This window comes from Dipodomys spectabilis, unplaced genomic scaffold (assembly GCF_019054845.1).
Source record: "Dipodomys spectabilis isolate Male_0828 unplaced genomic scaffold, ASM1905484v1 ptg000419l, whole genome shotgun sequence".
NCBI classification, from domain to species: domain Eukaryota; kingdom Metazoa; phylum Chordata; class Mammalia; order Rodentia; family Heteromyidae; genus Dipodomys; species Dipodomys spectabilis.
The window spans coordinates 86910-112382 of record NW_024871096.1 but is presented as its reverse complement, the minus strand read 5'-3'; the positions used below and the strand labels follow the sequence as shown (position 1 = coordinate 112382).

The window sequence follows — 25473 nt, the reverse complement described above, 5'->3', positions numbered from 1 at the left end:
TTGCACACCACCCCAGTGTGATCCCTGCTGCTCTGTGTGGCCTCTGTCACACAGATGTGTGTGTGTGGAGCTGTTGCACCCTGCCCCAGTGTGATCCCCGCTGCTCTGTGTGGCCTCTGTCACTCAGATGTGTGTGTGTGGAGCTGTTGCACACCACCCCAGTGTGATCCCTGCTGCTCTGTGTGGCCTCTGTCACACAGATGTGTGTGTGTGGAGCTGTTGCACCCTGCCCCAGTGTGATCCCCGCTGCTCTGTGTGGTCTCTGTCACACAGATGTGTGTGTGGAGCTGTTGCACCCTGCCCCAGTGTGATCCCTGCTGCTCTGTGTGGTCTCTGTCACACAGATGTGTGTGTGGAGCTGTTGCACACCACCCCAGTGTGATCCCAGCTGAAGTCTGGAGAAACTGCACCAACCATGTGCTCAGTATATTCACAGCATCTGCCTCTTTCTAGTTGTTCTGCTCTCCACATGCAAAAGAGACTTCCTTGAAGAAAACAGCAAAGAAAATCTATTCCATGTCTTCCACAAAAAAACTGAAAAAACTCAGTAGTTATGATGAAAACTTGATTTCTCTGTAGTCTTGATGAGGTAGAAATTTCATGTGATATCTATCAGACTTGCAGTTGAACCTGACTTTTGAACAAGAGTGGCTCGAGACCTCAGTGGCCTCTTCTGTAGTTGGAATTATTTAGTTCTTAGCTGTCCCTGAAGAGCTGGGGTCAGAGCTGTGGTGAGAAGAATGGCAGTACCAGAGGTGTCCAGGTTCCAATCCCAGACTCTACAGTCTCGAACCCACCAGCATTGAACTACAGAGGTTGCCCTGGTTGTCTGTGAGGGCCCAGGGTAGCAACAGGGACCACAAAGATCAGGTCCAGACTCCAGGTCCAGATTAGATCAGCCCAGTGCAGTGATGAACAGTCCAAGTGTTGACAGTACTGGGTACATGCCTTAACTGTCTAGAAGAGTGTTGTGGCTCCGTGTGAAAGTGTATCCTCAAGTGCCCACGGCCAGTTTTCACGCATGTACCCAGAAGGGGAACTCTTGGATAACATGATGACTCCATTTTTAATTTTTAAGGGACTGCCATACTGTTGTCTGCAGCAGCTAGATGGTGGACAGGGTTTCAGTTCTTTGCATTGTCACCAATATTAGTTATTTCCTTCCTTTTTACTCATTTTTGATAGTAGCTATCCTAGTGCTAGCGTTTAACTGTTCTTTTGATTTTCATTTCTCTAAAGTTTGATGATGTGCTTTTTGGCCATTTGTATATTTTCTTTTTAAAATATTCAGGGGCTGGGAAGGTGGCTCAGTGGTAGAGCGCTTGCCTTGCATGCATGAGGCCCTCGGTTCGATTCCTCAACAAAGTGGTAGAGCGCTAGCCTTGAGCTGAAGAGCTGAGGGACAGCGCCCAGGCCCAGAATTCAGCCCCCATGGCCGACAAAAAAAATCTGTTTCTATACCAGTACTAGATTGTTGTGGTTACTGTAGCTCTGTGCAAGTTTTGAAACACACCATTGGTGATCTTTCAGTGTTATCTTTTAGCACGATCATCTTTTATTAAAATTGTCTTAACCAATCTGGGTCCTTGGAGATGTTATATGAATCTGCAAGAAAGATCACTGGTACTCTAAGATTGTGTTGGATCTGCGTGCACTTGGAGTGATATGGACATCTAACAGTGTTTTCCAACCCAGGAACATGGAATGTATTCCCATTAATTCATGTCTTTTGTAACTTTTTTCAGTAATTTCCATTTTGTGACTTTGGTTAATTGCTAAGTATTTTATTCTAAATTTGCTGTTATGGAGTTGTTTTACTTAACTTACTTGTCAGATTATTTGTGCTCTGAAATGCAATTTAGTTTTGTATACCGATTAGGTCCTGCTACTTTGGTTACTAAGTTATTCTTTTGGAATTTTTTAAGGGCTTTATGTGTACAAAATAATCTCCTCTACCAATAAAGATAATCCTACATCTTCCTTTCTCACCAAGTGTTTCTTATTTCTTGTTCTTGTCTAACTACTCTGACTAGGAGTTCCATGATGGTGTGAACAGACCTGGTGCAAGCGGGCACCCTTTATGCATTCTGCTGCCTGAAGAAATACATGCTATCTGTCAGCATTGTTTGATGGTCACTGTGGGTTTTTTTATATCCAGGTTTTGTTCTTAGTTTGGTGAATGTTTAATCCTGTTGAATTTGTCACAGTTGTTCTCTGCATTGACTGTGGGTTTTTGTTTCATTTGCTAACATGATTCATGACATTGATTGACCTTTGTGTGTTGAACCATCTTTATATTCTAGGAAGTAATTCTACTTCTTCATAGTGGGGAATCCTTTAGTGAGTGTGGTGGGCCTTGCTGAGGTGTGGCTTTTTCTTGTGCTTGGTGCTCTGGGAAGCAGTGCTGGTTAAACCCCATGCTAGTTATGAGGCTGGAGCCACAAGACCCAGGCTTTAGAGGCTGGTTTCCTGAATCACGTGGAGGGAGACGGCCATACGTGTGGTGCCCTGTGGTCAGTCATTTCACTTGCTCTTCCTCATGGAACTCCTGCTGAGAGCCCACGTTCTCATCTGTTCTCCCATCCCTCATTCAATAGGTAGATGATGTGGTCCGTCATCTTATTACACTGACTTTGACCCTTTATCTATTTTGCCTATTTCTTGCCATTTCAGTCACATGTGCCAGCTCAGATGGAACGCTTCAGCTCTAATCACCATGGAGCTTGGACTAGGCTGTAGTGCATGCAGCATCTTCTTGTGGATTGAAGTCAGGCCTTTGCAAGGCCGTCTTGTAGAGTTGCCCCTGTCCAAATGTGATTCCAGCCTTGCCACCTGGCTCACACAGAAACCGCAGGGCAACTGGCCTGGCCTTTGACTCCAGCTGGGACAGATTTTGGCAATGAATGTGTGATAGGTGGAGATCAGAGCTACACCTGGCAGTAGCCAGGGTGGCGGGGGGGGGGGGGGGGTTGTCTCTGCCACTGCAAGCTGTGTGTGTCTGCCCTGGTTTTTTTTGGGGGGGGGGCTATAGGAACAAGAAAACAGAAATGTGCTTTCCAAAGAGAGAAAGAACAGTGAGTACACAGACACATGGTAGTTCTCAACCTCTGGCTGTCCCAATGCAAGATCCATCTTGTTCTTTAGCTTTGCTGGACATCCCAGTGACCAGTGATGAAATGTCTTTCTTCACTTCAGTTCAAGTTGGGCTTCTGAGCCTTGCCAATGAAAGGTCCAGGCATGTCTTCTGGACTATCATGGCTCCCATCCTATCCTGGGACGCACCCTGTCCCTTGGCTTCAGAGGGCCTCTTTTAATGTTCTTTTTTCCTTCAAAGATCTCTCTCCAGACAGCTTGTTCATCATCTTCCTGCAGCTCTGTTGTCACAAGATCAAGTTAAACACGGGTCCATTGAGCTTGGCAGGCAGTAGACCCATGCCTCTTTCCCTGTACCCAGTTTTCATCTCAGCCACTCGGCGGTACTGATCCATGGGCATCCACTAATGGCAGATAGGCACCAGGAGCACATACTTACTTCACATTCCACTTTCAGTGGCCAGGAACAGACAGCAGAAGATTCTTATTCACATTCAGCCTAAATTCATGTTACTCACTAGGTATGGTGGTACATGTGTTTAATTCCAGAACACGAGATTCAAAGGCAGGAATATTACTAATTCAAAGCCAGACTAGCTACATGGAGAGGTCAAGGCCATCCTGGGATGTGTATAGCGTTCAGGGCCAGCCTGAGCTACATAGAGAGTTCAAGGCCAGCCCCGTGTGTGATGTCAGCTTGGGTTGCATAGAGTTCAAGAGCCTATCTGAAGACAAACAACCACAAACTCATTTCACTAAGTAGCATGAATCTAACTGGATTTTATTGCATTTTCTTTATTGCTTCCTTCTTCTCCTTACTGGTTCAACAGTTTGGAAATAGAAGGGCCACAGATGTCTGAAAAATATTTTTAGCTATCCTGAGAGTTTCCTTGAGCAAGCCTTATTATTGTTCCAGGACGTCAGGCATGTGAAATCTGGAGTGGTGTTTTGCAGAGCCAGTTGTTTAGAACAGATATACCTCATTTAAACACATCGGAAATGTGTGTGGTTTCAGCATTGTTCTCTGACACAGTCCAGATGAAGACAGGATTTAAAATACATGTGACATGTGTGCCTGAGTTAAGACTATTTAGGGGCTTGTAAACAAGTACAATTTTGCTCCAATGTGAAATAAAATTTTTGTTTTTGCCTTTGAAGTACAAACTAAGTTTTACTCCAGAACAGTATGTGCCACAGACCAGGCTGCTCTGTAAATACTGGTGTGTGACGACCGGGGTTGTGTAAGTTGTCCACTCAACCTGAAATCTGATGGATCTTTGCATGTCTGTATGTCTGCCATCCTATAGTCTCACAATGCTCCTTAATTTTAGTGCACAGTGTCTCCTGCGTCTAGGTCTTTGAACAATGCTTTATGTGTATCAACAAACCCAGTCCTCCCATGTCTACCTACACAGGGAGTTCCCTTGAATACTTACGTTTCCTCACAGTGTGCTCCTTTGTGGATGTCATACTACTTAATGCCTGGCTTCCAATGGGGGAAAGAGAAAAGTGACGGGGATCCTTTAAGTCTCTCAGAATCCCTTTTTTATTTATTTATTTATCTATTTATTTATTTATTTGTGAACATACTGTACAGAGGAGTTACAATTACATGGGCAGGATAATGAGTACATTTCTTACCGAGCATTGTAGCCTCCTCCTTTGTTTCCCCTTCCCATCCTCCCCTGCCCCCTATCCTTCTCACCCCCCTCCCCCGCATGAACAGAATCCCTTTTCCTGGAGAAGGGGCCACAGTAGTGACCACCCTCTTCCTCTTCACCTCTGTGATCTGTAGTGAAACGCACGGATCAGAGCATAGATGGCCTCCCTGGAAGGAAGAGTGCTTTCTGCCCTCCCTGGGTCCTGCTGGTTGTGTGCAGCTTATCCCCGGTCTGTGTGACATGAGGTGGGAGATGAGATTTGGAAAAACTACCCACAGTTGACAGTCCCATCCTTCCCCAGCACATGCAAGCCTTCAGTGTCGTTCTGGTGGAGAAACAGAGGCCTGCATCACCCTGCCAGCTTCCCAGAGCCCTCTCCTGTGGCTGGTTCTATAGCTAGAATTGGTTAATAATATGCAGACATAAAAATGTGCCTTGGGCCTGGGAAGGTGGCTCAGTGATAGAGCCCTTTCCTTGCATGCATGAGGCCCTGGGTTCGATTCCTCAGCACCACATAAACAGAAAAAAAAAAGCCAGAAGTGGTGCTGTGGCTCAAGTGGTAGAGTGCTCGCCTTGAGCTGGAGAGCTGAGGGACAGCGCCCAGGCCCAGAGTTCAGGCCCCACGACTGGACACCCCCCCCCCCCCAAAAAAAAAAAAGTGTGCCATACAAACTGTGTTCAGAATAGACAGATTGATTTCCAGACCAAGGCTCTGAAAGGGTTAACGTAGCAGTGAAATGTAGTGTAGATTAATCAAGAGTAAATGTCAGACCTGTTGTGCCTCTGGATTTTACTATTTTGATGCACTTTGCTCTGTACCAGAACATTATGAGTCAGGAGAGTGCAAGGTGTGCACTCCGTCTGCAGAGCTGATAAGTCACCTGTGTGCTGTTTCTGGTTGCAGCTGGCCACGGCCACCTTGGATGGAAAGCTTCAGCTTTTTCTGGCTCAGTGACGGCTGACCAGTCAGTGCCAGATGTGAGAAGACATCTCGAGAGTGAGAGCGCCTTCCAGCCTCTCTGCAGGCCTCTGCCTCCTGCACCCTCCTCAGTGAGCTTTCCTGGTCCTCAGGATCTTAGTTGGGAAGTGGAACTGGCACCAGGCCCTCCGCACAGACGTATGCTGGGTTAGGGCAGGGATACTTTTCAATAAAAGATAATTCCTTATTTGTTTTGTGATTTGACTTTGAGGAAAAGACAGAGGAGGGGAGGGGAGGTAAGGAGAAAGAGAGACTAGGACAGGAAGAAAGTGAAATCAGATGTGAATTCTCTTTGTGCGGTGAGTGAAGCAGTCTGTGTCACTTTCTTGTCACATTGACCAGTACTGAGAAAAAGATTTCATTCTGTTTAATTTTGCTCACACTGTCGGCTCAGTCCAGGCTTCCATGGACCATGCACTTAGGGGAAGCATTGTTGCAGCAGAGTCTGTTCATCCTCTGGTGGAGAGGAGGCGGAGCGTGGAGGAGGGGCCTGGGAACAGCACCCAGGCTCAGCAAGCCATGTCCAGGAAGGCCTCACCAGTCAGAGTTCCTGGTGTCTCTCACATGAGTGCCTCTGCTGGGGATCTGGGCATTAGCACAGGAGTGTGTGTGGACATTTCATGTTCAGATCACCTCTCTGTACTCATGGCTCCCAAGTGAATGGCCATCCCCAAGAGCATTGACGCCTCAACAAACATTGTTCAAAAAGTTCAAGTCCAAAGTCACTTCTGAAACTCAGGGCAAATCCTTAGCAATGAACGCCAGTTTCTAAAACCCCACAATTCTATGCAATAGCACAGAATAAACTTTCCCATTGCAAAAGGGAGAAATAAGAGAATCATAAGGATCAGAAAAGCAAGGCCAATGCCCAGTGGCAACCTTAAACTCCTACAGCTCAGGGTCCAGCAGCTGGCACCCCAGTGCCATGTGTCTAGTGGGCTTCTAGTCCTGACCCAGTGGTCTTGCTGTCCGCAGCCCACATGACCATGCTGGGGCTGGATTCACCGGTTGCCTGTGACTTTCCTAAGGGGTCATTCCATGTTCCTGTCCCCGTCAGCCTCCTGGGGGCTCTTAAGTACAGCATGGGCCTTGTCCTCCCAGCTTCATACATAGCCCTCTTCACCCTCTCACGCCCTGCCTGGCCACAGGCCTTCCTCTGAGACCTCTGTGGAAGCCTTCATGACCTCTTAGGTGGCACATGTGGTGGAGGACACCAGGACCCCTTAGGTAACACGTGGGGTGGAGCATACCAGGGTAATGGCCGCGGTCTGCTACCAGCGTGAGCGTGTCCAGGCCTCGCTTGTGTCATGGCTGCTCAGTGATGCCTGGTCGTAGCTTCTGGGAAAGCACTTCCACAGGTGGCCCATGTGAACCGGGCACCCTGGTCCTTCAAGTGAGCTTACAGCTTTACCCCTCGAGCCTGCCACAGTCTGGAGATGCCCTCACTCCTCCTGTCCCTGATGCAAAGCCCTCCTCCAGTGCCCATCTCCTCCTGTCCACAGCTCCCAACATGCCCCTCTACTGGCCAAGCTGTATAATTAAATTTTTTTTCCTCCTTGTTTTCTCTAGATTCTCACTTTAAACCTACCTAAAAACAGCTAGCAGTAACCATGTCACAGCCCTAGGCTGTTTGAAAATTTCCCCCACCAAATCAGGCATTGCTTTCAAATTCAGCTCCATTCAGCCTCAGGACACAGTCAAAATGTACACATATTATTTGCCAAAAATGTGGCATGAGTGTCTGAAATCACATGAAGTAACCTTCACCATCTGACTTCTCATTGACACTCTGTAGTCTTCTAGCTCTACCAAATTTTTGGTTAAGTTGTTCTTGCAGAATTCTGTATTTTCTGTAGCCTGCTTTGCCATATTTCAGATTCCTCCCATAGACAAGTCCTAAAAATTTCAGATCCACATGGTCAGCAGTGACTCTACTTCTAGTCTTGGTATTATCTTTATGTTGCTGTGAACAAATAGCTGAGAAAACATCCTAGGAGAGGGAGGGTTGTTTTTAACTCATGGTGTTAGAAGTACCATGTGCCTGGACAGACCACCAGGGTGGTGTGTGGTGTGTGGAGGTGGAGGTGGTCTGGTGGTAATATGTGTTGTGTGGTGGTGGTGGTGTTATGTGGGGGTAGTAGTGGTAGTGTGTAGAGGTGGTGGCAGTATGAGGTGGTGTATGGTGGCGTGTGGAGGTGTTGGCAATGTATGTTGTGTGGTAGTGTGTGGAGGTGGAGGTGGTAGTGTGAGGTGGAGGTGGTGGTGGTGTGCGGAGGTGGTGTGTGGAGGTGGTGTGAGGTGGTGGTGGAGAAAGGGACAGAATAGGGCATCTGGGGGAAAGCACCCATGAGAACCCTGGCCTGGACATCTGCTTCTTCCACCCAGGCCCTCCTTCCTTAAGTTTCCAGAACCTCCTAGAATGACTCCACTGGCTATGGACTTGGGCTTTAACACATGAGGCTGGGGGGATGCTGCATTTTCAAACTACAAAAAGTACCCACCGCTGGCTGGCTCAGATTGGTGAGCCGTGGCCATGCCTGCCCCTCCTCGTGCCCAGTGATGTCTGGGCCTTTCCTCCCACAGCTGATTATTGGACTGCCAAAAACAGTCCTCCCACAGTGGCCTGGCCTGAGGCGGAGATACTTGAGAGCCTCCCTCTGTTCCAGGTTTTCTGAGAGACAGGCCCTGGGATTCTGCCTCTTTTCTATTCCCAGGTGGACCCTGGCTCCTGGTATAGTTTTCACACCTACAACATACGTGTGTATTTTCTTGCAATGTTTCTGAGGAACAAGTTTAGAGTAACTTGTTTTTATGTTTCTCTCATTGAGAGTTATCTAATCATTTAATTCAAGTTAAAATTGGATGAATGACTTAGGTGCTGGTGGAGCATGCCTGTAATCTGGCTACTTAGTAGGCTGAGATCTGAGGATCTCGGTTTGAAGCTAGCCCCGGGAAGAAACTCTTTGAGACACTTTTTCTCAGGGACAACACCTAAGTCCAGGATCAGAAAAAAAAAATTAGGTAAATGAGTGATTTTAGGGCTTAAAGATCCTATTTTACATATTATTTTATCTTAAAGCATGGTAAAATAAACAGTTTGTATACCTTTTCATGTTAGCCATTGGCACTCAGCCTATTAAGAGAGTTTTATCTTGAGAAAACATGGGACAAAGAGAATGTAAGAAAGCTATTGTCAGGGGGAGGGCCCTTGTCAGGCCCCAGCTCAGGCCCTGCCAGCAAGGTCACTAAGGGCCTTGGCCAGGAAGGCAGAAGGGGAGGTAGAGGTAGCCCCCCCCCCTCTGCGCACCAGTAGTCCCCTGGGGAAGACTCGTTCTGGTCCCGCCCACCTTCCCTCCTCCCCCCTCCCACCCTCCCACCCCACCCCAGGTAGCTTTGGCTACCTGCGGCCTGTGTCCTGTGCTGCTGATGTGGGCATTCAGCACTGCACAGTGGTGGTGGGCTTTGAGCAGTGATCAGGAGTGATTGTAGCACTGCCTCTTGGGTGGGGATGGTAGTCAGAGCAACATATTCACATGGACCACTCCCCTTCCACCTGTCACCCTGTGTGACCAAGGAGAGAGACAAGATTATTGCTTTTGTCATCCATACTTTACAGATGCGACAAAAGCAGAGTCACAGAGAGCATGGTGACAGGATCTGGAAGCTCCAAGGCAGATTTACTGGTGGGCGAGAGGAGCTTCCATCTGAGTTCTAAAGGCTCTCCTTTGCCCTGGCCTGGGGAGCACAGGCTGAGCACCCCTGGAGCTGGGGAGCCAGAGAGGTTCAGATCTGGACATCAGACGGCCCTCCTTGGCCCACACTGGGCCTCAGCCCCTGGGGAGCACAGGGTGTTTGGGAGGCCAGGACTCTCCATGTCCACAGCCCCTCCCAGGTAGGTCTAGTCTCCAATGAGATGATATCAAGATTCCCTTTGGTATTTGGATGATAAATGATTCATATCCTGTGGTCTGTGTCATGCGTTTGCACAACTTTGGCACATCCATGGGTTTGAAGACATCAAAGCAAGAATGTGACTGTGGTCCCAGGCCTGGCCACAGGAGGGGTGGCCTAAGCCTCTGGCATAAGCAGTCCTCCTCATATTTGACATTCCTTTAAAAGGCATTCTTTGCAGATGTGGGAGCTCATTCTTTTTCCTCACATGAAGGAGCCGACTTCATATTTTGGGCCTGCTGGGGAAGGTTGCCTGGTGTTCACTCCTGCTGTCCACGTGACAAGCATGAGCACAGGCGACGCGTGTGGCCAGGTGTGGCCCAGGTGGAGAATGTGAGCACAGGTGACATGTGGCCAGGTGCGGCCCAGGTGAGAAATGGGCCAGGTTAACAGAGGCCCAGCCCACGTCTCTGTGGGTGTGGGCATTTAAAATGACCAGCAGCCAGCCACCTCTGATCCACAGCCATGGAGATCCCAGGGGCTGCTCCATAGGCGCCTCTCAGGAAAAGGGCAAAATATCAAATCTTGCCTCTCTCCCTCTACTCTTTTCTCTCATTTTGTCCTTTTTTTCTGACAAAATTTTGCTTCGCACCAGCTTTGTTTCAGGCCCTAATTAGGAACATCTTCAGAATTCTTTCTTCTGTAAGTTCCCCTACTTGTTTAATGTTGTATGTGTGCATGTGCATGTGTGTGCACACCGTGTATATGCATATGTCTGTGTGTGTGTGTGTATTGAAGGTTGAACTCAGGGCTCATGCCTGCTAGTGCACTTGAGCAGAGCCCCAGTCCTTTCCTGTCCTTTTTCAGATTGGTCTCCTGCGTTCGTGTGGCCTGGCTTCAGATTCAGTCCTCCTGCCTCTTTCTCTGGCAGCTGGGACCATAGGTGTGCATCACCAACCCACCTCTGATTAATTTTGAGTTTCTGGCAGCAATGAAATAGTGGCGGTCTGAGTCCACCGCAGCTGCCCGCACACTGGAGGTGGATCGTGGAGGCGTCATGCACCCTCCATCCCTAGAGGTGCTCTGAGTTAATTTGGGGAGGGGGGGGGCTGAGGGTTTTCTCAGGGAGTAGCTGGCCTTACAGTATATGTTTACTGTCAAGACTACACATTGCTTTGTTCTCGAGCTATGAAAGTATCTCTTATTCACTGTGCAGAGTCTTATTATTCTGCTTGTTTCATGAGTTTTTCAAAAGAGGGTTTTAAAAATGAACCGGCACAATTTTTGCATGTGATGAGAAAACAGATTCCAGAAAGACAAGAACTGAGGGGAGCTAAGACAGTAGGTGTAGGAGAGAAATGGTATGGGAGACGCTTGGTTTCGTGGCTGTCTGGTTCTATCTGCTGGGGTGGGGAGCTGCCCACTGCTGGGCATGTGCCACTCAGTTTCCCTTCACCCCACCCAACTCCACTGGACATGCTTGCCACAAATCTCAGATTTGTACTTGATCACTGAAATCAGTAGTTAACTTTTTAAAAACAACAATATTTGTTTTTCATGGCACATTAATCAGAACTGTACAAAAATGATACGAAATTTAGCCAACTAGAAAGTTTCAAATGTGTTGGCATGCACTCCAGGAGCCCAGCAGAGTTATTAAGGAAAGTCGGGCCACCTTATTAACTTAGGACACAGCTTACAAAATTAAAATGTAACTGTCTTAAGAAATCTTACAGAATTACATTACCTTAATCTGTTGGGGGTTTTTTCCCTGCCTGAGCGGAGTTGGGTTGGAATGCCTTAGGAATTGACTTCACCTCTGTTCTCAGTGGCATTACTTACAGAGAAACGCTTGTCTGTTTTCATACAGCATCTCTTATTTGGCCTGAGGGCAGGCACAGTGACATGGATCCGCGCTCTGCTTGCCCTGGAGTGTGCATCCAAAGCACTCCTGGTCCACAGCAGCTCTGTGTGGCCTGTACAGCTGGAGTGACAGCACCTGAGTGTCCCGCTGGCTGAGGCACCGTGGACCCAGGAGGCCTGGGTGGACTCACAAGGACAGGCCAAGGTAGGGGGCTGTGCTTCCCGTCGTCACTGAGGAGCAGCTCCAGGGAATGGGGACTCCTCTCAGAGCACCAGGGATGATAATGAGGCACGCACAGTGGTAGGAGGCACACAACAGGGTGAGCACAGAAAGGACTGGCTGGCTGGCAGGCTTGAGTGCTGGCTCTAGGGCTCAGGGAAAGTTAGAGCACAGTGAGCTGGGCTGGAAACAGGAAAGCGTCTCATGTAAACGTTGAGGTAGCCTCTTCAGGAATGGTGTGTGGAGTTCATTCCCTGTGAGAAACAGAAGTTTGGAGGAGGAGGCAGACATACAGTCTTTCTCCCCTTTTCTCAGTGATGCCAAGTCCTGCCCAGTCCCTAGCCTACCATATTCCAAACTGAATCTTTGGAGCTCAGCAGGAGGGCACAGCTGACTTCCCTGACCCACAGGCAGGTGACGTGCTGGGGCTGTCTCTGGATCCTCTAGGTAAGCCCCTCTGTTGGTTCCAGTGAAGCGTTGCACAAGGATTAAGCGTGCGCTGGCTGGGGTACACACAGATGGAAGAACTGTGCAGGGCCCTTGATTTTCCTGGGAAGTAAAACACCTCCAAAGCCTATGATCTGAGCATGAATGCCTAGCTCCCTGCCCCTGCCCCTGTCCCAGCCTCTCTCTACCTTACGAAAGAGGCTCAGAACGTCTGGGCAGGCTACATCCCTGGGCACTCATTCAATCCCCCTCAGGAATCTTCAAGGCAAAACCATATTGTTGAATTGTTACCCTTCTGGGCCTATGAATTACAGGGCACCCCCTGATGAAGCAGTCCTTGTGGGCCTTTCCGCCTTTCATCCCAGTCTATCCTGTTTCTGTCCTTCCAAGAATTTTGAATGCAAGTGTGCTTGTAAAGTGGCAGAATGTATCTTTACTTGTCAGAGTGGATAAAACCCAATGCTTGTATAGACCTGAAATCCTGCAGCCTGCTCAGGGACTTCCTGGCTGCCGCTCGGCCAGTGTGTGAGAGCTTCTGCCATCTGGTGGTGAGGACCGACCGTGTCCTTCCTTGCAGGACGGCTCCTAGTTAAGAGCTGAGCACCTACTAGCAACATGGCTTGAGGTCAGTGACTGTTTTCTAAACAGACACAGGGTTTTGTCCCAGGAACCCAGCCTTGGGACACTGCCAGGCTGGGACCTGGACCCACACCCAGTCCAGGCAAGCTCTGCTCTTAGCCAAGGTGGTCTGTGTCTTACTTCTCTAAATCTATGGCACAATCACAAGAAAGTGCTTGGTAATTCATTTTACTTTGCCCAACTATTCTGAATATAGTTGGTGGTAAAAGAATGGGTTAGGTATTTTAAAGCAGAGCTTCAAGTTTCCTTAGCATTAGCCACAAAAGGTACAAAAATTATTTCTTGGACGCAGTGCCATCCACTGGGTTGCATGAGCCAAGGACCTGATGCATTCTCACATTTTAACCCTTGCAGCCCTATTTGAATATTCTTCACATGGTTTCAGAGGCTTCCAGGGGCGCCTGCCAGACACCTGCTTTATCAGCCCTTCTGTACCTAAGGGGTATGTGGCCTCCTGACAATTAAAATGTTAAAATTCAGGAAATCAGAGCTATGAAAGGCACAAAGCTGATTAATCTTACCTGTTTTTAATGATTGGATAAGCACCCTACATATTTTAAAGGAGATTTATTAATTTCATTCTAGTTAAGGAAAATCAGACAGGAAACAGAAAGAAAAAGACAAAATTTGGGGAGTGGGAGGAAGGTGGAGTTCTGTCCACAACATATAAGAATTCTGCCTCCGGGGCTGGGAAGGTGGCTCAGTGGTAGAGCACTTGCCTTGCATGCTCGAGGCCCTGGATTCGATTCCTCAGCACCACATAAGCAAAAAGAAAAAAAGCCGGAAGTGGCGCTGTGGCTCAAGTGGTAGAGCGCTAGCCTTGAGCTGAAGAGCTGAGGGACAGCGCCCAGGCCCAGAGTTCAGGCCCCACGACCGGACCCAAAAAAAAAAAAAAAAAAAGAATTCTGCCTCCGATGGGCAGATGGGGAGGAAGTCCTTCTCCTGTGATGCATGGCCTCATCCAGCCACTTCCTGGGAATGAAAACAAAGGCAGGGAGACACCTTGCTCAGAGGAATGTGGGCGAGCAGATGCAGCACTGCAGGGAGTCCTGGAAGCATGGGCCCATGTTGAGAGGAGGTGAGGCCTGGTGGAGAGAGGACCACCGAGGTGAGGCCAGTCCATGCTTCTGCACCCACCCGGCAGGGGCATCCTTCCAAACAAAGATACTTTAGAAAATAGAAGTGCAGGTCTGCAGTGGAGAAAACACAGCAGCAGCAGCAGCAGCAGTAGATTTTATCTGCCAACAATGAGCAGGCGGAGAAAGAAATCAGGAAATTAACTCATTCACAATAGCTCCAGAATAAAAACAATCACCTAGGCATTCAACCAAGAAAACGAAAGACCTCTACAATGAGAGCTATAAAACTTCAAAGAAGAAAAGTGAAGAAGACATCAGAACATGGAAAGACCGCCCATGATTATGGATTGACAGATTTAATATCATGAAAATGGCTATTAATACCAAAAGCAATCTATAAGTTCAGTGCAATGTTCATCAGAATTGCAGTATCATTTCTCCCAGAATTTAATTAATTCAAAGGTTCATATGGAGGCATAAAAAGGCTGAGTAACAAAAGCACCACTAGCAGTGCCACAATACCAGATTTCAAATTATACTATACATGGGACTGACACAAACAGAAAACATGAGAATATATAAAAGATAGGATGGGCTGGGAAGATGGCTCAGTGGTAGAGCGCTTGCCTTACATGCATGAGGCCCTGGGTTCGATTCCTCAGCACCACATAAGCAAAAAAGAAACAAGCCGAAAGTGGCACTGTGGCTCAAGTGGTAGAGCGCTAGCCTTGAGCTGAAGAGCTGAGGGACAGCGCTCAGGCCCAGAGTTCAGGCCCATGACTGAACCCCCCCCCCAAAAAAAAGATGCAGGAATAAATCCACACAGCTATATCCATCTGATCTCTGACAAGAGAGCTAAAAACATCCATTGGAGAATATATAACCTTAGTAAAAAGTGTTAGGTACACATGGGGCTGAAACTAGACTCAGAGTATACATAGCTACTCTAGACATCATGTGGTAGCACTCTGTGTAAAAATCCACTAGGTAAAAATCCACTAGTGTAAAAATCCAATAGGTCATGATAGTATTGTAGGGTGAGAAACTGCTAAAGGAGCTGGGGTGTAGCTCAGTGGCAATGCACTTGCCTATAAAGTGCAAACACACAACTGCTAAAGGAAATCAAAGGGGAAACGCTGGAAAATATATCTAGGCATAGGTAATTATTTTCAGACTTATCGCTAATACCCAGGAAATAAGAGCAAGAATTGACACATGAGACTGCATCAAGTTAAAAAGTTTCTGCACATCAAAGACAACAATGATCAGAACCAAGAGAAATTCACAGCACCGAAAAAAATCCCAGATAGCTATTCAGCAGATAAAAGGTAGAATGTACAAAGATTAAAAAATTTAAATTTAAAAATAAAAACAGCCAAAGAATAAGCAATCCAATTAATAAATGAGCAATCATCAATCAAACAACAAATGCCAGCAAGGATCTAACGGAAAAGAAGGCCTCCTACACTGTGGATAGGACGCAGATTGGTGTAGCACTGTGGAAATCTGTGAATAGAACACAGACCTAGTGTAGCACTGTGGAAGTCAGTGTGAAGATTCCTCAAAAACAAAAGTATCTATGTCACTGGCATACCACTCTTAGGCACAGATCAGAAGAGATGAAAATCAATATATACAAGAGATACTGCATACCCATGTTTATTGCAACTCTGTTCATGATAACTGAATTCACTTAGATGTTAAATAACCAACAAATAGATAAAGCATATGTGTGTGTGTATATATATATATATATATATATATATATATATAAACACATATTTGTATGATACACATATTACATATACACCATGGAATATTAGTATAAAGAAGAAGGAGGTTATGTTATTTGCAGAAAAGCGAGTTGATCATTATGTTAAGATAAGCTGAGCTCAAAAAGGCAAATCAGTGTGTGTGGAGGCCCCATGTGACTTCCTCTACCAAAGCGAACTCTTAAGGTAAGGCTGACACCTCTGTCAGTGGGAGGGGATGGCAGGCAGCGCAATATCAAGGAAGGCCATGACAGGCAGGCTCACCCTCCACTCAAGTTCTCAGCCAGACCGTGGATGAACACCCAGCCTCTGCACATTGGCTGACTTGGGTGCCTGGGTGTTCATCTGGTTGCCAGATAGTGTAGATTCTACTCAGGGTCACAGCTGGCCCTCGGGCCATGGCCACAGCTCTGTGTCCAGGGCCCAGAATCCAGAATTCCCATTGTTCTCTTCCCTGCTTTCTATTGGGTCTGAGGATGGTAAATTCTTGGTGTACTTTGTCTTCATTATGCTCAGTTGCCAGTTCCACCTCTGAAACTCTGCATGTCAAATAGACTCAGCCAGTATGTGCATGGCCCTTAGAAATACAAAGTTATACTTCCACCAATCAAAGGAAAGTTACAGAAAATAAAGTCTGAAAGGCTGAAATGAGGATTTTTAAGGACAGTTTTAGTAGTTCTAAGTTTTATTTCGGTTGAAAGGGGATTAAAAATTACGAAAATCACATTTGAAACCCAAGTTTTAATAAGTCATTAGTGAGAAACATCCGGTCTGAAATTTTCTTCTGGTTTTCGACGCACTCTGGAAGTACTTGAGACAGCCATTGGAAGCCCCAGGGCTGGGAGCATGGTGCAGTGGCTTGCTTCGTACCCTCTACAGACGTGGCAGCTGGACCCCAGCCAGTGCCTTACACAGCTTCACTTCGCCCATTTCTCAGAAGCATGGAACCATTTCTACTCCTACTAAGAATGTGACATTTGGAAAAAGAGAATGAAATGCAGAGAAATAATTACATTGCCAAAGAGATGGAGAGGCATTTTACTCAAAATAATAATAAATATGCATTTCTACTTTTTCATTGCTCACTTGCAAGTCTAAAGCCCTTTATATTTATCCCGATTTAAGAGATTACCATCTGTGGAAAAATGAACGTACAGCCTCTAAACATAAGAGCAGTGCCTTTCCTTCTCTGTAGCTTCCATGGTCCAAGGAAGCAAAATACTTTCCGCTTTATAAAATCTTCAGAACTGCCAGGGGAGATGTGCTGGCTCCCGCAGGCTGGACCGAGCTCGGCACTCAGCTCACCACATGGAAAATGCATACGGAGAGCATATTTTTCCAGCCATAATTCAGCCAGTGCTGGGCCTGGGCTCCCACCCAGCACCGGCAATCTCAGGAGACACTAGCCACCTCACACTGCGCCAGGCTTTCAAAGCTGGATAAAGGATGAGGGCAAAGAGAGAGGGCTGCACACAAGAGCTTGTTTAAAGTAGTGATCATGCTATTGTCCAGTCTTCCCCTTTAAATTGGCACGGACACAATTGTATGTTGTGAGAAAAATAACACAAAGCAGCTTTCTTTTGCCACTTACATAGGCTAGATAGAATCTTGCAGAGAAAAAGGATGACCTGCCAATTTCAGCAAAAATATGGTTTATCCATTTGTTCAGCTATTCATGATTTAGCTAGTGCCTGCTCCTGGAGGAAGGCAGGCATCCCAGTGCAGGGCTAGTTGTCAGTAGCGGGCCCTGCTCTGGGTATAGGGTTGGGTTAGGCGGGGACCAGCAGCCCTGAGGCCTGATTGCTCCAAGGTTACTATGCATGGCTCTGGGAGATGCCCAGCAGAGGTCCCCATCCCTGGGACGTACCCTTGCCTCAAAAAAAAATCATCTCTGTTCTATGATGTTGTTGTAATTTTATATTTATGCCAACCATTATATTTTAAAGTTGAAAAAAAACTTAAATGTGCTTGCTTTGGATTTTATTTATTTATTTATTTATTTTTGGGTCCGGTCGTGGGGCCTGAACTCTGGGCCTGGGCGCTGTCTTTCAGCTCTTCAGCTCAAGGCTAGCACTCTACCACTTGAGCCACAGCACCACTTCCGGCTTTTTCCTTTTTTGCTTATGTGGTGCTGAGGAATCGAACCCAGGGCCTCGAGCATGCAAGGCAAGTGCTCTACCACTGAGCCACCTTCCCAGCCCCATGCTTTGGATTTTAAATTTAGCAAAATGTTCAAGGCTACATTAGGTCTTACACCTGAGTTCATAAAGTCAAGCATGCATTTCTCGCAGTCCTGCATGTGATGTGTGATCTCATTTGAATAATGCACACAAACCACACCTTTAAAACTGGCTATCCGTCGGCAGTGACCGTGTCCAGGCCTCTAGAACAACAGCTCCAGGCTTTAGACATGTAACTAGAGGTCTGGCTAGCCTTGGAAAGCATGCTTAGTGCTAGAGCTAGACAACGTAAAAATTCAAGATCCTTAAATAATTCTGACAAGTGCATTCCAGTGCAGCCCTTTGTATCCAGCATGTCACAAACACTGAGACAGAGGCCAACAGAGACTCTCGGTTCTGGATGTGAGCAGAGACAGTGGATTGAAGGCATTAGCCCATCTTGGTCTTCTCTATGAAGAGTCCCAGTGTTGAACTGGGACTCAGTGCACTGCGGCTCCAGCGTGGCCTGCAGGCAGCCACGGAGGATGTCCTTGGTCAGCGCCTGAGGCCAACCTTCCATCCGCTGCAGACTTGTTGCAGTGGCCCCCAAGCGAGCAAGCTTTTCCTGCCTCACTGCTTGTGAAGGCAGCGCAGCTAAGGTGGAGAAGCCTCTGACCACGCCCTCCACAGGTGGTTTCTTCAGCACTGCTTCACGCTGATATCTTCTCTTGATTTCTCTGTTTTGCTCTAAGATTCTCATGTTCTGAGAAGCAAAACACCATATCCCAAGTAATGCCCATGGAAAGCCAGGCCACACAGAACTGAAGCCCTCAGGGGCCGAGCCCTCACCCAGACAGGGACAGAGCCTCCATCTCATCAGTGCATGAGGGCCTGGCCCTTCCCCTCGACAGCCCATCAGGTGGCTGAGACATCTTTGCAGCAGCGCCCGGGGAGTGGGCGCTCCCATCACAGCTGCTGGGTGGACAGAAGCCTTGTCCCCATCTGCTTTGATTAACTCACATCAGCACCCTCTCTAGCAGCTGTCCTTCACATGGAGCACATCCCTAACTGGCAATTCACCTTTGGCCCCAGAAAAGTCACCAAGCCAAAGCCCGAAAGACAAACTCCTATGCTTTCTTCCCATATATAATGTGGAGTGAATGTTTTTTGTTTAAAGCTAAATTGGAAACAGCGTAAAGAAGTCTGAAACTTCTTGGACAATAGTAAAAATACATACTTGGGCCCCTTGAAAGTGAATGTGAGGTGGAATTCTGTAGCACAGATGACCCTTCTCCTTTCTGTCTCCTTTTCTTACAAAGATTGCACTGTTGTAAATGCTAGGAAATACGTTGGCATTTGCTATGAAAGGCCATAGGTGAACCCCAAGTTCTGGGAGACGTAGCTGAGGGAGGGAGCTCAAGGAGGGGATCTGGTCCTCAAGCCTGGCCGTGCTGTCCACCTGCAAGGTCCACCAAGAGCCAGAGTCAGCTGCTGTTCCTCCTCTTCCTTCCAGTTACATTTAGAAAGAGAATGACACCCAGGGAACACCGTTGTTCTTGGTATGACAACACGAGTTGTATCCAAAATACCTTCTTCATGAATACATGGAGGAGAACTAATATTCTTTAAAGCCTACTATAATAATGTCTAAATGAAAATGTAAAATTATTTTTGTTAATAAGTTATTGTGAAAATACCATACAGAGGGGTTACAATTACATGAGCAAGGTAATGGTAAAATGTATTTTATAGCTAAAAAATGTATGGCACTGAGGGAGGCAGATTTTAGATGTTATTCAAAATACAAAGAATTATTTCCAGAAATAAGTTCACACTACTCATCAAGTATGAAATGGCATGTCAGCAAGGACACATTCTGAGATGGCAGAGGAGCTGGTAAGAGGAAGCTCTGGAGTAAAACTAACTCTGGCCAAGAGAATGACCGATACCAGGGGCAGCATGGTGCAGCCGGCAGTGTTGAAAGCCAGTTATTGGGGCTGGCTCGAGCAGCTCCCTGAGGTCAGAAGGGCAAAGATACCAGGCTTTACAGAGAATGTGAGGTATTCACATAACTCATACACAAGAGACGGCAGGTGGTGTATGCTGTGCCCATGCATGTGCCACAACCTCTGTGTGCACACACCCCACGTGCTGCATAGAAAAGGAACCTTGAATGAAATGAGTGGAAGGACACTCGTAGAAAACATTCTACTCAACATCAGTAAAAAAAAAAAAAAAAAAGGTCTGTTTGCAGCATTCTCACAGAAACAGTGTAATTAAAAACATTAACTATGTAAATCCGTCTGTTGTCTCTCTCTACAATAATAAATTCTGGAGATGGCTATGAGGGAAATGTTCTGACCAGAGCTGCTGCCTGCTGGAATGTTCAGGTGTAAAGACTTGGAAAGTACAGGGCTGTCTCACAGCATGGAGGATGTAACTGAAGTGCAGGCATGGGACCTGGTAAAGAGTAGAGATTTTTTTGACAGACCTTACTGTGGCTGAACACACAACTCCCTTTGAGCTGTTTATAGTGCTCTAATATTCACCCAACACAAACCATTATGTGGTCACCGGAAAATGTGCATAACAAGGTTTTGTTCCTGGTCATCATGAATAGCAACTGGTTTTTGTCCTCCCGTTGCAAACAACTGTGAAACTAGACCAATAGTCAGATTACTGACACTTAATATCAAAATCTTCCATAAGTTAATAAATAACCTTGAGAAATTTTATAGTTGGCAGAAAACAGCAACACTATCACAAAACAAAAAAACAAAAATGCAGTGACCAAACTACAGCTAGGGTCTGGAGGCGTGACTCAGGTGGTAGAGGCTTACTTAGCAATTGTGAGCCATGATTTCAAATCCAAAATACAGCCATGAGTACAGGCCTGAAATAATAATAAATAAAGCTAGAGGTGTGGCTCATGTGGTAGAGCACTATGTAGCAAACGGGAGGCACTAGGCCCAAACCCCAGTGACTGCCCTGAACCACAACTGTGGTAATACAATTCTCAACAAAAATGATACAGACTCGTGCGACTTTGTGGGCCTGTTCTGTAATGCTTTCAGCAAATAGTAAATATTCATAGGCTTGAGCATGACTAGAGCCCAGGAAATGCCAAGGAACACAGTGGTGGGTTTTAAGAAGCCAAGGTGATGCAGGTAACAAACACTGCCAGTAACCAGTGCATCAAAGGCTGCAAGAGCAAAATTACTGAAACAAAATACTAGTAAACTTGGCTTATTTTAAAATAGAGTGCATTATGACAAAGCTAGTTGTATTCCACAAATAAAGGAGTGCGCTACTAGAGAATATATTTATGTAAGTTGTAACCTACTATCATCTTGACAGCAGCTGGAGAAGCATTTTAATGACATGCAACCTCGGCACATTGAGAGTGTGGAGACAATTGCCATCTTCCTAGGAGACATTTCTCCAGTCAGCTGACATATCCAGCACCACTGAGACCTCCAAGGGATCACCACTGAATACTGGACAAAGGCAAGACCAATCTGAGTTCAGTTTTAGAGACCACACTGTGGTTAGACAACGGGCCTGGGTGTGCACATGGGGAGACCATGGGCCAGATGTGGACGTGGGGAGCTGACAGGCCGGGTGTGGGCATGGGGAGTCAGGTGGCTTTGGAATGGAAGTCATCAGCATTTTTCATATCCCTGCAATAAGCTTAAAATAAAATGAAGAGTACCTTCTTTGTGATGACAGCTAAAAATTCCTATTAAAAAGTCATAAGAAGGAAGGTAAATGTTTATAAAGAAGATGTTAAAACGTTTGTCTTGTGAAGATTTGAATAGGGAATGATGACACAAAGTTTTCAGGGTCTCTGTTCTCTCCAAAGGAGCCTTTCTTCTAGCTCAAATAAAAGCTCAGGTGGACTACCGGAGAGATGGCCCCAGAGCCCCTGATGGTAAACCAGTCTGAGCATCTCCCACCAACCTGAAACAGAATGGCACTAAGGACGCTATTGTACACTGGCATAAAGAAGATTCTAATTACATATAGAAAGGTCGTGGTGACAGAGGACCAGAAAGAGAAGTCTGGAGGCATGCTCAGGAATAGTGGAGACTGTTGGAATTAAGGTGCAGTCTCAGATCAGCCCAGGACAGCCGCTAAGGCTGCCCAGCTCTCCAGCACTGGCTGGCCAGAAAGTGCTTTCCAATTATGTGTAAATACCAGCTTGTTCTCCTGACGCTTATATGGCTTAATCTTAAGAATCATCATCACAGGTTAGTGCTGTTCTGTTCTTTTGGGTTTTTTTGTTGTTTCTGGGTTTTTTTGCAGCCTTGAGAACTCCTCATATATAAGGCTTACATCATTAGGGGCTACAATCAGACCTGCAGACCAGAGGCCCTGCATGTGTCTCCTGCAATAAAATCCAGCAGAGATGGCAGGGCTTCCCCTTGCTCTCTGGAGCTCCTCCTCCTCCTTGTTCAGGCTCTAGAAGGATGTTTCTGTTCCATGGAGTATAAGCCAAAGCCAAGATGGTGTCATCTGGCTGTGAGTGGAGCGATCCCAGTGTCCACAGGCGACCAGACCCTCCTGCCTTGAAGCCTGCCTTGGTGGCTGAGTTCCCCAGCCTCCCAACTCCATCTTTGGCACCTGCTCCCTCTTTGAAGAACTCACATGGTCCCCCGGTCCTGTGTTGTACAATGGCCTCCCATCTCAGGTCAGCTGATGAGCAGACTTCAATGCAGTCTCAACAATTCTCCTTTTTAGGTATATAAAGCAAACAGGGACTAGGATGGTTCCAGGGACAAGGATGTGGACATTGTCAACAGATGAGTGTTGAGCCACTCCTGCAGTGGGGGTGAGGTGGAGGAGAAGCGGTAAGCTTGGTACAGGACAGGAGTGGAGCACCAAGCCCCGGGGTTGGACCAGAGCAGGAAGTCTGTGGCATTTGTACACAACAGGTGGCCATAGAGAGCAAGTGTAGGAGTACGTCCCTGACATCTGGAAGGGGGGCGTCCGAACGCCTCCTGCACCCCTGGGAACTGGGGAGTATGGGCACAGTGCATCTCACCCCATTCACACACACACACGTGTGCAGTAGGAACTGAAATATCACAGACGTCCCATGGACATGTATAATTTTTATCTTCTCTATATAGTTATAAACAAGTTTAAATTTAAAACTATAAAAAGTCAACTACCCTAACCCTCACTCAGTAGGGAGTTCTTTCCCTTCTGCCTTGACGACTGTGTGACAGACAGCTCGAGCCGAGGGCTGGTGCTGACACACTGGTGCTTGTTCCTTCCTGACACCTGGCTTTGGAGATCTCTTGTCTGAAGTGGCCTTTTTTGTGGCACAGTTGCTTCCTCTCCATGCCCCTCCCACTGGCTCAGCTCTTATCTCACTGAATTGCAACGAGCTACTTACGGCTTTTCTTCATTTGACCAGGCATGTCAAGGTTGGCGCTTGTGTGTGAGATTGTGAAGGTGATGTACGGAGGGATTACAGTTACCTAAATCAGGTAATGAGCACATTTCTTTTTGAACAATGCCACTTCTTCCCTTGTCTTCTCACAATTTTTCCCATCCAACCCTCCTCCCCCACAAGATGTATAGTTCATTTTCAACATAGTGTGTAGTGAGTATGGGTGCTGAATTTGTTCACCCTTTATCCCTTACCGTCCTCAAAACAGATAAACACATATAAGGCAAAAGGTATAAAACTAAAAAACAGTGACAAAAGAGGGGGGGAAAAGAAATAACAAAACTTAATTTCCATTTCTTGGACTTCATTTTGGTAAACATCACTTTATACGATCATATGCACATAGCTATTGAGCCTCTGTGGTCCTCTCCTAAGAATATCCTCCTTTGGTCTCTCTGTGTGAATGTTTTAGAGTCCCATATAGTTTATCATATCCCACTGTGTTTACTTGTAGATTTATAGGCACATTCTAGTTACAACAAATGAGGGAAACCATGCAGCCTATGTTTTTTTGGATCTGGCTTACTTTGCTTAATATAGTTTTTTCCAAGTCTTTCCATTTCCTTATGGATGGAACAATGTCATTCTTTCTGATTGAGGCATAGATTTCTATCGTGTATATATACCATATTTTCTTGATTCATTAATCTGCTGAGGGGCATTTGGGTTGGTTCCATATTTTAGCTATGGTGAACAATGCTGCAATGAACATGGCTGTGCTGGTGGCTTTAATGCGACCTAGTTTGTGGTCTATTGAATAAATGCCCAGGAGTGGGATTGCTGGGTCACAGGGGAGCTCTATGTGTAGTCTTTTAAGGAGCCTCCATACTGCTTTCTAGAGTGGTTGAACCAGTTCACATTCCCACCAACAGTGCAGTAGATTCCCTTTTGGCCACAACTCCACCATAATCTATTATTGTTAGTTTTCTTGATAATGACCATTCTAACTGGGGTGAGGTAGAATCTCAATGTTGTTTTGATTTGCATTTATTTTATGGCTAGAGACATTGAGCTTTTCTTTATCTGTCTATTGATCATCTTCCTCTTCTGAGAAATCTCTCATTAAGTCTTTAGCCCATTCACTAAGTGTTGTTTTGTTGAAGGTTTATTTTGGGGGCATTTAATTTTTTGAACTCCTAAGTATATTTTAGATATGAGGCCCTTCTCTGATGCATAGCTAGTGAGGATATTCTCCCATTCTGTGGGCTTTCTAAGGTTGGCATGCTTTGTACGAGGTTTTGACATCTCCAGGGGCTAGCACACAGGCTTCTGTGGCAGGTATTCAAGACTTTGTTGAGTGGAACCAAAACATTTAGCATCTAGGTGGCTCATAGATCTCAGGCTCTGCCTGTTTTTGAACATGTAAAACAAAAAAAGTTGGGAAATAAGTGTTGTTTTTTCTTTCTGGCATACAGAAGCCCACTTGGCTGTATTCTCACCTTGTCGTCTCAGAACTGTTTCTGAGGGTGGCTGGTGGAATCCTGGATGCAGTCTAGGAGGTCATCTACACCACAGGTTGCAGGGCCGAGGAGACAGGGGGGAAGCCAAGGAGAGCCACCCCAGAGCCATTGTAACTTGGCAGAAGCCATGAGCTGGGCCAGATACACTAAGGGAGAGCAAACACTGGGAAAGGTGGAAGCACAGAGCCGGTGTGGTGGGAGGAGTCGAGGGGAAGAACCTGGCTTTCGGATCTGGAAGCAGCGTGCTGCAGGTGAGGGCAGCTCCGTGGACCGCTGCCACAGGCAGGTGGGCAGAGTTAGTTACCGTTGGTCTGAGTCAGGCTCTGGGTTAGGAAACAAGTCATGCTGACTGGCCACGGGAGTGTATGTGAGTGCGTGTGTGTTCTGTGTGATTGTCTGTGAGGTGTGGCCATTTTCTCCTCACCTTTGTTTCTTGCCTGTTTTGTTGTGTAGCTTGTGCTCCTGGCCAGGTGTGTCCTAGACATTTTGGAGCTGTGCTGTCTGGCTCTGTGCACAGCCTGTGAACCATCCCAGACATATGGCTGGTCCCTCAGCCCTCTGCCACACCTTTCTAGTCCTAGTCTTGCTTTTTTCACCCCAAATCAAAGGGTTTAGAAAATCTGCACAGATTTTCCAAATACAAGATAGCGTTCCAAATGGTAGGGTACTGTCTCCTCCTGAACTCAACTAGAAATTGCTAACCCTGCAGTGTGTAACATATAGAGAGAGTTCACAGCCAGGGGGTCAGATGA

At 46.6% G+C, this 25473-nt stretch overlaps 1 protein-coding gene across 1 annotated transcript in view; it reads left to right on the top strand.

Moving 5' to 3' along the window:
• Wdr27 (WD repeat domain 27) overlaps positions 1–5879 on the top strand; it is a 120775-nt gene extending 114896 nt beyond the window's left edge. The window contains exon 26 of the mRNA XM_042667750.1: positions 5659–5879. Within this exon, the coding sequence (XP_042523684.1) occupies positions 5659–5709 (51 nt within the window). The 3' untranslated portion in view covers positions 5710–5879. The remainder of the gene's footprint in view (positions 1–5658) is intronic.
• Positions 5880–25473: the final 19594 nt, after the last annotated feature.